This window comes from Calidris pugnax, unplaced genomic scaffold, assembly GCF_001431845.1.
Source record: "Calidris pugnax isolate Ruff unplaced genomic scaffold, ASM143184v1 scaffold40, whole genome shotgun sequence".
NCBI lineage: Eukaryota > Metazoa > Chordata > Aves > Charadriiformes > Scolopacidae > Calidris > Calidris pugnax.
In genome coordinates, this window is record NW_015090796.1 from 68,726 (window position 1) to 81,764 (window position 13,039).

Genomic DNA, 13,039 nt, shown 5'->3' on the forward strand with positions numbered 1-13,039 from the left:
GTTTCCTAATGAGGATGTTATGGGAGACAGTGTCAAAAGCCTTGCTGAAGTCAAGGTAGATGACATCTGCTGCCCTCCCCTCATCCATCCAACCAGTTATAGCATCATAGAAGGCTATCAGATTGGTCAAGCATGATTTACCCTTGGTAAACCCATGTTGCCCGCTTCCAATAACCCCCCGCTCTTCAACTTGTTTGGAGATGACATCTAGAATGAGTCTCTCCATTACCTTCCCAGGGATGGAGGTGAGACTAAGTGGTCTGTAGTTCCCAGGGTCCTCCTCTTTGCCCTCTTTGAAGACTGGAGTGATGTTGGCCTTCCTCCAGTCTTCAGGCACCTCTCTGATTCTCCATGACCTTTCAAAGATGATAGAGAGTGGCCCAGCGATACCATCTGCCAGCTCTCTCAGCACTCGTGGGTGCACCCCATCAGGGTCCATGGACTTACCAATGTCCAGTTTGGCCAAGTGGTCCTGAACCTGCTCCTCTACCGGAGGAAAAACTTCCTCTCTCCATACCCTCCCCCTTGCCTCCAAGGCCAGAGATTCATGAGGGGCAGCCTTAATAGTAAAGACTGAAGACTGAAGAAAAGAAGGCATTCAGCAACTCTGCTTTCTCTGTGTCTTCCACCACTAGGGTGCCCGTCCCATTCATCAGTGGGCCCACATTATCCCTAATCTTCCTTTTACTCTTTACATACTGAAAAAAACCCTTTTTGTTATTCTTAACTGTAGTGGCCAAGATGAACTCAGCTTGAGCCTTGACCCTTCTCATTTTCCCCCTGCATATCCTCACCGCTTCCTGGTATTTCTCCTTGCCTGCCAGGCCCCTTTTCCAAAGATCATAAACCTTCTTTTTGTTCCTGAGCTCCACCCAAAGCTCTCTATTTAGCCAGGCTGGTCTTCTTCCCTTCCTGCTTGTTTTTTGGGACTTGATTCTCCATGACCTTTCAAAGATGATAGAGAGTGGCCCAGCGATACCATCTGCCAGCTCTCTCAGCACTCGTGGGTGCACCCCATCAGGGTCCATGGACTTACCAATGTCCAGTTTGGCCAAGTGGTCCTGAACCTGCTCCTCTACCGGAGGAAAAACTTCCTCTCTCCATACCCTCCCCCTTGCCTCCAAGGCCAGAGATTCATGAGGGGCAGCCTTAATAGTAAAGACTGAAGACTGAAGAAAAGAAGGCATTCAGCAACTCTGCTTTCTCTGTGTCTTCCACCACTAGGGTGCCCGTCCCATTCATCAGTGGGCCCACATTATCCCTAATCTTCCTTTTACTCTTTACATACTGAAAAAAACCCTTTTTGTTATTCTTAACTGTAGTGGCCAAGATGAACTCAGCTTGAGCCTTGACCCTTCTCATTTTCCCCCTGCATATCCTCACCGCTTCCTGGTATTTCTCCTTGCCTGCCAGGCCCCTTTTCCAAAGATCATAAACCTTCTTTTTGTTCCTGAGCTCCACCCAAAGCTCTCTATTTAGCCAGGCTGGTCTTCTTCCCTTCCTGCTTGTTTTTTGGGACTTGGGTATGGCTCTTTCCTGCGCTTTTAAGAGTGCCTCCTTGAAGTACAACCAGCCTTCCTGGGCACCTTTGCCCTTCAGGACTGTCTCCCAAGGGATGCTTTCAACCGTGCTCCTGAAGAGGCCAAAGTCTGCCCTTCAGAAGTCCAAGGTGGCAGTTTTGCTGGCCCCCCGCCTTGCTTCGGTAAGACTGAAAATTGTATCATTTCGTGATCATTCTGCCCAAGATGACCTCCAACGTTTACATCCCCCACGAGACCTTCTGAGGTAACTATCAGCAGGTCCAGTAGGGCACTTTCCCTGGTCGGTTCCCTCACCAGCTGCGTTAGCAAGTTGTCTTCCCTGCACTCCAAGAATCTCCAGGACTGATGTCTCTCTGCTGTGTTATATTTCCAGCAGATACCTGTGAAGTTGAAGTCCCCCATGAGTACAAGGGAGAGCGATCGTGAGGTTCTGCCAGCTGCTTATAGAATATTTCATCAGCCTTTATATCCTGGTTTGGGGGTCTGTAACAAACTCCCACCACCATGTCTACCTTATTGGTCTTCCCCTTGATTCTTATCCATAGACACTCAACACTGTCATCATGCATAATGCTAAGTTCTAGGCATACAATAGTGCTCTTAACATAAAGGGCCACCCCACCACCTCTCTTTCCTTGCCTATCCCTTCTGAAAAGTTGGTAGCCATCTGTTGCGACGGAGGGAAGACATGAGCACTCGATATGAGTGACCAGCAAGCTTCGTTTATTTAGACACACTACCATTCTTTTATGCACACTCATAATTAGCTCATACATATTGCAAAATGAGAGCTCATTATTGGTTAGTTCTAAAAAGACAGTTCCGCCCGAAATTCCTTTCTTACAGTTACATGTTTACCTTATCACAGACATTCTGTTGTTGGACCACAGCTGCCTTCAAGGCCAGAAGAACAACTTCAAGGCCTTGCAGTTATTGGGAGCTAGATAAGCTGAATATGGTGCTTATTAAGCTCTTGCTGGAACTGGGCATGTTTAGTTTGGAGAAGAGGAGGCTGAGGGGAGACCTTGTTGCCCTCTACAGCTCCCTGAAAGGAGGGTGTAGAGAGGTGGGGGTTGGCCTCTTCTCCCAAGGGAATAACGACAGGAGCAGAGGAAATGGTCTGAAGTTGGGGCAGGGCAGGTTTAGATTAGATCTGAGGAAGAATGACTTTCCTGAGAGGGTGGTCAGGCCCTGGAACAGCCTGCCCAGGGAGGTGGTGGAGTCACCATCCCTGGAGGGATTTAAGAAACATGTAGACGTGGCACTTCAGGGCATGCTCTGGTGCCCAAGATGCTAGGGTTCGGTATTTTTGTTTTGTGTTTGGAGTTGTGTTGGTGTGTAGTGTTTTTTGGTTTGTTTGTTTGTTCTTGTGTATGGTTGGATTTAATTAAACTGGTTCATCATTTCTGCCTTCTAATCCATCTCATTAAAACTTTATGCAACTCAACGAGTCTTTTAATATATTCTCTTTCATATGCACTACCAAATACAATACTTTTCAGAAATGGCACCTTGTTCTGAATTGTTTTCTTAAAGAACATCACAAACATCCGGGGTTCCACCTGCCATTTTTGTAAGGGTTACTCCATTAATCCCCACAAGAAAGTCCGGAGAACCTTCCTGTTTACAGGACAACATACAAAAACTTTCCTATGATCTGTCTGCAGCTTCCGCTAGCATCTGGAAACAAATTGGCCATTGAGGAACTCCCAGAACCTGTCATAAATTTGGTATTATATTTAGTAAAAGCTGAGAACTCAGAGAAGAATTCTCATTTACAAAGCCACACATTACTTTGGAATGTTAAGAGATGATTCTCTTAAAAATACAATAAACAAAGAATACAGGAAGAAGAAGGAAAAAAACCAAGGAGCTATTGCTTTGTCTTTTAAATCATAGCAAACATGTGTTTTAAGAAGCAGTTTGAAGAACTGTTTACCAAATACTTAGGAGGAATTTATCCCAAGAATGACGGGCAGCAGGCAAGAAGTCAAGTGCTATTACCTGTACTGTCAGAGCCAAGCATTGATTTCTCAACAGTGAATGAGAAGTGATGAGAGGTGAAAGTCCTTGGAAGTAAAACCATGGAGCTTATGACTGATTTAACAGGAAGGAGAGCTCAGATGAAGCAGAGAAACCAAGGCTTTCCCTTTCCTCGAAGTAAAACTTTGACAAAAGTATTTTCAGAATGCTGGGTGGGTACATAGAAGCATGGTGAGAAAAGGGTGAAAAAATGTGCTGTCTTTAGCTCCAAGCAAAGAATTAAAACAAATGTGCCAATAAATCACTGTAATAAACCCACTAGAAATTTATAAAAACATACCTCTTGATTCCCTGTAGCTGTAGATGCTCACCTGGCAAGTTTATTGTAGTATTTGTTATACCTAATAAAAGTCCAAGTATGCCAACAGCTTAACTCAGTCATTTCATCTATTATGACAGAAATTCTCCATTTGACCTGCTGTGGAGACCCAAAGTTCTTAGGATTTACAACGGCAAGAATAACAGCGACCTTCCTTCCCTTTTTTGCTTGCCAAGCCAACTGAAAATCACTGATTTTTCACTCCAGGTCTGCTCTGTGAATCGCTGCCTTGCCCCACCATCCAGCTGACCCATCCCCTCCTGCCTCCAGTTGCAGTGACAAGGTGTAGGTACCACAGCTGACAGCAGGAATCACAGAGAGATATGGGGCGGGAAGGGACCTCTGGAGATCATCTAGTCCAACCCTCTGCCAAAGTAGGGTCACCCAGAGCAGGACTCACGGAAACGTGTCCAAGAGCGTTTGAATGTCTCCAGAGAAGGAGACTCCACCACCTCCCTGGGCAGCCTCTGCCAGGGCTCTGCCATCCCCAAAGTGAAGAAGTGCCTCCTCACGCTGAGATGGAATTTCCTGTGTTCTAGTCTGTGCCTGTTACCCCTTGTCCTGTCCCTGGGCACCACTGAAAAATGACCGGCCCCATCCTCCTGACACCCACCTTTTCAGTATTTACAGGCGTTGATCAGATCCCCCCCTCAGTCTTTTCTCCACCTGAGTCCCTCAGCTTTTCCTCATCAGAGAGATGCTCCAGGCCCCTCATCATCTTTGTAGCTCTCTGCTGTACCCTCTCCATCACTTCCCTGTCCTTCTTGAACTGGGGAGCCCAGAACTTGACCCAGTGCTCCAGCTGGGGCCTCCCCAGGGCAGAGCAGAAGGGGAGGATAACCATCTATGCGCAAATCTGACTCCTGTCATGCACCTGATGAAAACATGGAGCACGCTCCTGGCACGAATGAGGAGTTTGGTTCAGATACCAAGGGTTACCTAGTGAAGGCCTCCCCTCAAGGTCCCAAGAAAGCCTTGCACCCCGTGGAGGTGATGGAGAATAGAAACCAGCCCTGTTTTAGCAAGCCTGTGGTTGTAGCCTGGGTAAAGCCACAGAAAACCCACGCTGCGACATCCTCGGAGGTCCCAGTAAGGCCAGGACCGGCGACAAGCCCCCGCCGAGGCAGCCCCCGCCGCTCTGCCGCCCTCCCTCACCCGGACACTCACCAAGGAGTCGCAGGTCACCAGCACCACGCTGGGCCGGGGCTGGCCCCCGGGGACGACCGCCCGCGGCCTCTCCCCGGCCCAGGCCGCGGAGACCGTGAGGAGTAGCGCCAGCCCAGCCAGCCCCATCGCTCCACCGCCGTCAAACCCCTCTCCCGGGCAGAGGGGAGCAGCAGCGCTGGTAGAGCCACCCGCCGCCCTCAGCCCCGCAGGAACTACATCTCCCAGAAGGCACCCCGCAAAATGGCGACCGGCCGGGCAGCGTCGCCGCGATGACGTTACACGCATGCGCGCGGTCGGCGGCGGGAGGCGAAGGTGAGGCGGCGCGGGGCCGTTGCGGGTTGTGAGGGGCCGTGGCCGCGCGGCCCGCTCCGTCCGGCGCCTCTTCCCTCGCCGTGAGGGCTATCGGCCCGGTCGGGAGGGGCTGCCGGGGCGGTCACCAGGCCGTGGCGTGGCCCGGGCGCCCCTCGCTCCGTAGCAGGGCCGCGGGGCCGGTTTCCTCCCAGGTGGCAGCGGTTTTGCGCTGACGTTGTGTCTGTTTTTCTCTGTAGGTGAAAATGGAGCTTAGGCTTGGTAATGTCAGCCAGAGGCGGTGTTTGTGGTGATCGAGGGGCCTGTGCCCTCCTCGGAAGGAACTTTGTCTGCGGGAGCTGTTGAGCCACGTAAGTTTGACAGGTTTCTTTATATTTTTTTTAGCCTTTGAGGGAACCTTTGACATCTACCCTCTTGTCCTTTCGTTACTAATTTCTGTCCAGGCCCTTTATCTGCTCTTTCATCTTTTGCTCTTCAGCTGCCAAAAGTTGTTTTTTTTTGTTGTGCAGTTTGTCACTTTCTCAGCCCCAGTCAGTGCCGGCCCCAGCAGTGGTGTGCCTCAGCCTCCTCCCCTTAGGCGGGTTAGACAGTGCTGTTTCTAAAGTTCGTTTGCAGCAAAACATTTATCATCAATGTCAAAGCAGCGCATGACTATGTCAGGCTTCACAAGCAGGGATGCCCCTCCGCTGAGGAAAGGCTGAGGGACCTGGGGCTGTTCAGCTGGAGAAGAGCAGAGCGAGAGGGGACCTCATAGATGCTGAGCAATAGCTAAAGGGTGGGGGCAAGAGGTTGGGGCCAGGCTCTTCTCAGTGGTGCCAGGGACAAAGGAGCAACAGGCACAAACTGGAACACAGGAAATTCCATCTCAACATGAGGAGGAACTTCTTCCTGTGAGGGTGGCAGAGCCTTGGAAGAGGCTGCACAGAGAGGGTGTGGGGTCTCCTTCTCTGGAGGCACCCAAACCCACCTGGACATGTTGCTGTCCCACTGCTCTGGGTGACCCTGCTCTGGCAGGGGGTTGGACTGGATGATCTCCAGAGGTCCCTTCTGACCCATGCCAGCCTGAGATTCTGTGATTTTGTGTCCTTAAGCACTTCTTCATTTTTGCTGTACAGCTGTAGGCAGAAGCAGGGTCTGCTGTAAGTGGGGAGGGGGGCACGGAGCATCATGGAAAAGCCTGAACACAGGTGTTGGGCTGGCCATGGTACTGCTGTGGGCAGCACACAAGGTCAACTCTGATCCTTAGGAACCCCTTTGTTACCAAAATCTGTAACCTATCACTCTCCAAACGGGGTTTTGTAGTTTCAAGAGCCAACATTAGTTTATTTACAGTGCCAGGTGCATGGGGGATTTGTCCTCCAATTGTGCACCCCCGTCAGAACTCTCCATGCAATTTTTATATGCAATTTACAACATCAATATAATATTAATACCTCCTAGCTATATTTGATTAGTTAGTAATTTAGATACGCTCACACCATCAAGTTATAGCTCTCACACACGCTCAAGGGAAGGTCTTCATCTGGGCAAGGGTCTCCTTGACCAATGGGTGTGAATTTTAGTAGTAGAATGAAGACAGTTCAGCTTAGTGGACTCAGAATTTTCACTCTCTGCCAAGTTGGCTGAACTGAAAACATGTAGATTAGCACCATTGCCAAGGCCCTTGTGCTCGATGTGCCTCCTTGAGAATGATACAATACTGGCCTCCCTTGATTAGGAGTTATTTTCAGTAGCTCATGCTCGATACATTTAAGGATAGAATTCTGGTTATTGGGGAGAACGCACATAAGTTGTATCACTTTCCACACTAGTTACTAATATCTTTTCCAGGGTGTCTTGAGCAGATGTCTAGTGCAATATGCCTCTTAAACCCAGTTGACTGTGTATGAGTTCTTCTTGGAAAAGAAACTCTATGCAGGATGTCTTTCTAGGAGTCTTAGCTATGGTGACTGTCATGTAACACCTCTCACCCTCTTTAAATTTGTCTTAACCAATGTTTCATTCTGGGATAGCTACTTCGTATTGTTTAACTGCTTGGAATATTCACTTAATCCTGCTTGGAGCTAATTGTAATTAACTCATTTTAACCATATTATTTGTTTCAGCAGTTTTCAGTGCTGTGTGCATTTTGGCATATTGCACTGTATTTCTGTGTTTAAAATGCTCTCTGCAGAATTACAATATGATATAAACAATGTTTTGAGTTCAGCTTGTCTTTTCATAAGAACTGATTACCTGTCCTGTTTACTTAGTAGCCACGATGTCAAATAAGGAGGTGAAAGCAGCTTTAAAGAGTGCCAGAGAAGCAATACGGAATAAAGAATATAAGGAAGCCTTAAAACATTGCAAGGTAATTAATTTTTTACTTGGAAGGTAATATGTTTTGCACATTTTGTTTCCTGTTCTCATACCCCTATAGTAACGCGGGGTGTGGAGTACCTTATTAGCTGAGATTAATAATTTTATACTGATTTTCATACTTAACTTCAGTGACCATCATGTTAGTTGCCCACAGGAAAACCTTTCTTCCCCTTCCCTTTTGCATTTGCTTATATGTGGTAGTAAGAATATTAAGTCTAGAGTGACAGTGATAAAATCCATTTCTAATCCAGACCCCAACAGGAGCGCTTTAATTGCTGAGTTACAGATATGGTTACTGGCAGAGTTCAGATATAAAGCATTCCCTGGCTTAAAAATTTGAAGGTAGTAATCTTAGCCTTTTTCTAAAAGTGAGTTAACTTCTAGTATAACCGTACAGAATAATTCACCAAACTGTAATGATAAAACTCAATGCATGGATCTATTAAATGCGTTTCATTCATCAGTTTCACATGTAATTATGTATTTCTAGGCAGTTTTGAAGCAAGAAAAAAATAACTACAATGCTTGGGTATTCATTGGCCTGGCAGCTGCCGAGTTGGAGCAGCCTGATCAGGCCAAAGGAGCGTACAAGAAGGCTATTGAACTTGAACCAAACCAGTTACTGGCATGGCAGGTATGTGAATGTCCAGATTCGCTTTTTCTTTCTCTGAAAAGTGTCACTGGGGAGCAGTGAAATGTGCAAGGGAGAACATGAATTGAAACAGGCACAGTAAATTCATCCGTGCTTAGGAATTTCCGTGCTTGTAGAAACACTTGACAGTGTGTTTCTTGTAGGAGAGAAAGTGTTTTGTCTAGTAAGTTATTTTTCCAGCTTCCAAGATAAGGGGATTGTCATTGAATTTTGTTGTTACTTAGAAACAAATAAAAATACCCATGTGCTGTGTGCATGGCAACATAGATATTTGCTGTGTGTGCTGTCTGTAACAGTGTATAGTTACAACACACGGTTGGATTATTTGGAGACATGTTGAGCATAAGGTTGCCTGTTAGGTATGTCTCTCATACCAACAATAAATATTTTTCTGAGGTGCTAAGGTTTTCATATTTTCAATATAAATAGCTTTTTGAAGTATAACTGTTGGTACAACTGATTTGAAGGTATATTGACATTTCCTCAGTTGTTTTGCGGTCAGATTCTGTCTTTCTGTTACTTTAGAAGACAGCATGATACTTGGATGTATACTTTTATTGTATGACTTAGTGTGCTTTATATATTTTCTGTTACGCAGACAATATTACGTAGTATTTCCAGGTTTCAAATATTTGTTGGTATTAGTTAAGAAAGTGAGGACAGCATTTAATTTAAAATAAGTAGATTTAGAAGGCTGTATGGAAGTGTCAGTGTACATTCTGCTCAGAGATTTCTACATTAACACTTGACCCCACTGAAGGCAATGGAATAACTTTTGTAGGCAGAACTTGCAGTGTTCTCATAACATGTAACTGTTGACAACAAATCTTACATGTTTTTTATGGTTGTTTTTTTTTTTTTAAAGGGATTAGCAAATTTATATGAGAAACCCAACCAAACAGATGTCAGAGGAGACTTAGCAGAGGTTTACCAAAAGCTCTTGCAACTCTATGAAAGGTAAGGAATATTGAATACCATAATTTATACCATAAGATTTGTAGCTCAGTGAATGTCATCGCTGATACACAGGATAGTCTTCGGGTTTGGTTCTTTTAAGACTTGTGACATCAGTGAGTGAGCCCTTGTTACTAAGGTTTTCTGTACCTCTGTAAGGATTCTTGATCTGTCCCTTTGGATAGGGCAAAATTCGAGGTTAATAATTTGGAGAATTCTAATGTTATCCTAATGCCCTCTGTCTAAACTCACTGCCCCAAAACATTTAGCTCTGACAGTTCATTGTCTGCATTAATAAGTAGGCTTATTTTTTTCTCTGCTTTAAGATCACAGTATATATGTTATCTGATTGGTATAGGCGCAGTTCTGAAATAAAACTGTCAGCTGTCACTGTAGCTGACTGGAGAGTTCAATTTGTTTTCTTAGTTTGAAAATTACTGAAAAAGAAAAGTACAATCCCTTAAAGTCATTTTTTTTTTTTACTCAGTTACAGCAGCAATGACTGAAACTTTTAGGGCAATCTGTAGTATTTATTCTAAATATTTGTTTGGCAGCTGGACCTAATAAAAATTATTTGTCAGAATTTGAAAAACCGTATACTATTTTATGGAAAACTTAGCTTGTTTGTGTGGGATTTTCTTCCTCCTTTCTAGTGGTGACAAGCAGAAATGGTGTGATGTATGTAACAAGCTTGTGGAACTGTATCATCAAGAAAAGAAATATTCAGAGGTAGGTTGTGTGCTTTACTTTCTCTCTTCTCACAAGAAGGTTCCATTTGATCAGAACTAACGACTCTTCATCAAGGAATCCCCAGTTTTTTGGGCAACAGACCACTTAAGGTCTCCCTGTGGACCACTGCCAGGAATTTATTTTAATGATGTCCCTTTCTTTTCTGCTGCAGTTGGATGCAGTCCATTAAACTGTCAAAGTTGGCAAAGAATGTTAGTATAGAGGCTGAAAGGATGGAACAACTTTCTCCTACCGTATTTCTGGAAGTCAGTCATGGTCCAAATGCACATTTACGTGCCATACGTGCGAGTCAGGAGCCCTTTGCCTGGCTTGGGCAATGCCGTAGTACGAGTCAGGAGCCCTTTGCCTGGCTTGGGCAGCTCTAGGTATCTGATGGTGTGGTCATCCCTTCCTACAGATCCCTGATAATTCATGCCAGAGATCAAGGTGGAATTTGTAAACAGGAATGCAGGAGCCAATACAGGAAGCACAAACCCATGGGTGAAAGACAAAGAACAAATTTAGTCTTGATACCCCACTGGGATATCAAGCCAGGCAGAGGCATGCAAGCAGGGGACACAGGCACTATGGAGCAAGAGACCTTGTTAGCAACAGAGTCCTTGTTAGCAAAAAATCAAGAGAATGAGAGCTCAGACTTGCTGGTTTTGCCTCTATTTCAAGGATTCAGACAGGCATAGTTTTTTGCTGTTCTTTGGTCTTCTTCAGTAGCAGGGCAGGAATCTTGGGTGAGTTCAATAAGGTGTCCCTGAGTCCATCACAGGCTGGGTTATCTAAAGGCAGATGTTGTGCTTTGTTGAGAACATAAGACTAAACAAAAATTAGCATGATGCACGTGTTTTCCAGCACCCCACATGCCAGTCACTTGACCATTTACAGTCCTCCTTGCCAATCTTCTGTTACTCTCCCACACACCCTGAACCCGATTGCCTGTGGGTTACATCCTGCACTCCATGCACAACGACACAGACCTTCAGAACTGCTCCAGGGCAGCCCAGACTCTGCTCACCTGCTGTTCCCAAAGTCCGTGTCAGCACCATCACAGCAAAATAATCCTGGCTCTTGTCAGTTTACCACGAGGTGGAGCTGTTAAATGCCTGAATCGTTCGACACTACCTTTGTCTGCACTCTGTAGTAATGTTACAGGATACATATTTTGTTCCAGTTATGCTAATCATTCTTTCTTTACTCTTCAAAAAGGTTGTTTTCTCTCAAGGTAGTGCGTGGTCTTACTCCATGTCATCTTCTCCCTTTCCCTCCATCGATGGAAAATGAATTATTTTTTTTCGTATCTCGTAGCATCAGGCTCAAGACTATTAATTAGCTCCAAATCCTCTTTGTATACCAGTTTCTGAAATGTAATTCAATGCTAATAGTTTAGCGTATGAAGACAGACTTGTCCTATGTGCATCAGGAAACCACAAGTTAGGCTTCAGGGTCTTATTTTCTCTGTTTCTGTTAGTAGTGCTGTAGATACAACAAGGTTTCCTTTTTTACTTCAGAGTTTATCGGCGGACTGTTCAGGTCTATTTTTATTACTGGTTTCCTCCAGGAACCAGAGTTGGAATTCATATTCCTGATGTTGCCTCCCTTCTTTACTGTACCTTGGAAGGTGGACAGGTCCCACACAATGATTTGGGGCTTGTTACTGCTTTAATTAGAAAGCAGGTAAATCTGGGTTGTTACTTCAGACGTTACTCTCTTGTCTGCCCCAGTGTGGTAGAGCTGACAGTAATTGGAAAGCTTGTTTTAAACCTCTTGCTCTTTAAAGGGTGACAGCGTGGCTCATTTGTTTCCTCTTGCAGGTGGCTGAAACATGGCAGAAACTCATACAAGTGAAACAGGAGGAAGGTGCAGAAAAAGCAGAGCTTCACCAGCTTTGGAAGAAGATGATCCAGTTACTGAAGGACAGCACACAGAACCAGGATAATACGACTGAGCAGTCGGTAATGTTTTTCACTCCTACTCATCTAGATACATATATATGTGCAGTGCAGCTAGACTTCAAATGAAGCCTTGAAAGCCATGCAAATCTTGTGATTTTTGTCTCATTAATATTCAGTGGTACTAAAGTTGGTGATTTTGGTGGGTGATTTTACCTTCTGACAAAACCAGGCAGAATAAAGCACCTAAATCCTAGTGATTGGCCTGGCACTCCTTCTTAACTACCTCCTAAGTTCTGCAGGAGTCCCAAGTTTGCACTGTAGCATAGTGATGCATTGTTCTACCTCTGCATGTTACACGAAGCATCACTTATAAGCTTTGACAGAATCTAGAATGTAGGTGTTCTTCAAAACAAGAAACTCCTCCCTGCTTTCCTCCAGGGTGGAAGAGGTAGTTTTGTGCTGTTTTTGCCATTTCTTTTTACCTGGTACTTACCCTAGATAGCAATGTTTTGATTCACATTTTATTTTCTCCTGTAGATTTTAAGCTCTTGCTTCTTAGGTGAATGTCAAAGCTAATTGGGGCAAAGAGAATGATCATGAATTTTACTGATCCTGTGTTCTCCATGGCCAAAGTTAATTTTGTTTTGTCTGACTTACCTGTTCTTTCAAGGTGAACCTCATTGAAGTGGAGGGATGGAAATTTTTTATCACCAATCTGGTTGATAGCAGTGCTCCAGAAAGGTGGAAAATACAAAATGAAATAATTTGATACAGAAAAAAAATTAATATCTACTTTTTGAGAAGGCAAATGCTCTAACTTATGAGCTATTGTAAAAAAGAGGTGCTGAAAGCATCATTGATTTATTTTACAGATGAAGAGTTAGAAGAAAGGTTGCATAAATATCAGAAATGGGTTTCACATGCAAATCTACAGTTTACTTCATTTCTGAGTAAAGCTTCTGAGGCTGGAAGGGTGTGGGATTGAAGGCAGCCTCCCGTTCAGCATTTCACTTGTGACAAGCTGTGGGAAGCTTTTTGTTTATTATACATGTTTATTATA

At 44.8% G+C, this 13,039-nt stretch overlaps 2 protein-coding genes across 5 annotated transcripts in view; one reads left to right on the plus strand and one right to left on the minus strand.

Moving 5' to 3' along the window:
• The window catches only part of ARSK (arylsulfatase family member K), a 33,468-nt gene extending 28,198 nt beyond the window's left edge, over window positions 1–5,270 (minus strand). For both annotated transcript variants that reach the window (XM_014936835.1, XM_014936834.1), the window contains exon 1: window positions 5,071–5,270. In XM_014936835.1, coding sequence (XP_014792321.1) covers window positions 5,071–5,196 — 126 coding nt within the window. In that variant the 5' untranslated portion in view covers window positions 5,197–5,270. The remainder of the gene's footprint in view (window positions 1–5,070) is intronic.
• An 87-nt stretch (window positions 5,271–5,357) lies between these two features.
• Window positions 5,358–13,039, plus strand: part of TTC37 (tetratricopeptide repeat domain 37) — a 54,871-nt gene continuing 47,189 nt past the window's right edge. The window contains exons 1-7 of one of the 3 annotated variants that reach the window (XM_014936875.1): window positions 5,358–5,382; window positions 5,619–5,729; window positions 7,632–7,729; window positions 8,231–8,374; window positions 9,258–9,349; window positions 10,000–10,075; window positions 11,899–12,039. In XM_014936875.1, the coding sequence (XP_014792361.1) occupies window positions 7,640–7,729; window positions 8,231–8,374; window positions 9,258–9,349; window positions 10,000–10,075; window positions 11,899–12,039 (543 nt within the window). In that variant the 5' untranslated portion in view covers window positions 5,358–5,382; window positions 5,619–5,729; window positions 7,632–7,639. Of the gene's footprint in view, window positions 5,383–5,409; window positions 5,730–7,631; window positions 7,730–8,230; window positions 8,375–9,257; window positions 9,350–9,999; window positions 10,076–11,898; window positions 12,040–13,039 lie in introns of those variants that run through there. The other 2 variants (XM_014936874.1, XM_014936876.1) reach the window with 2 other exon arrangements.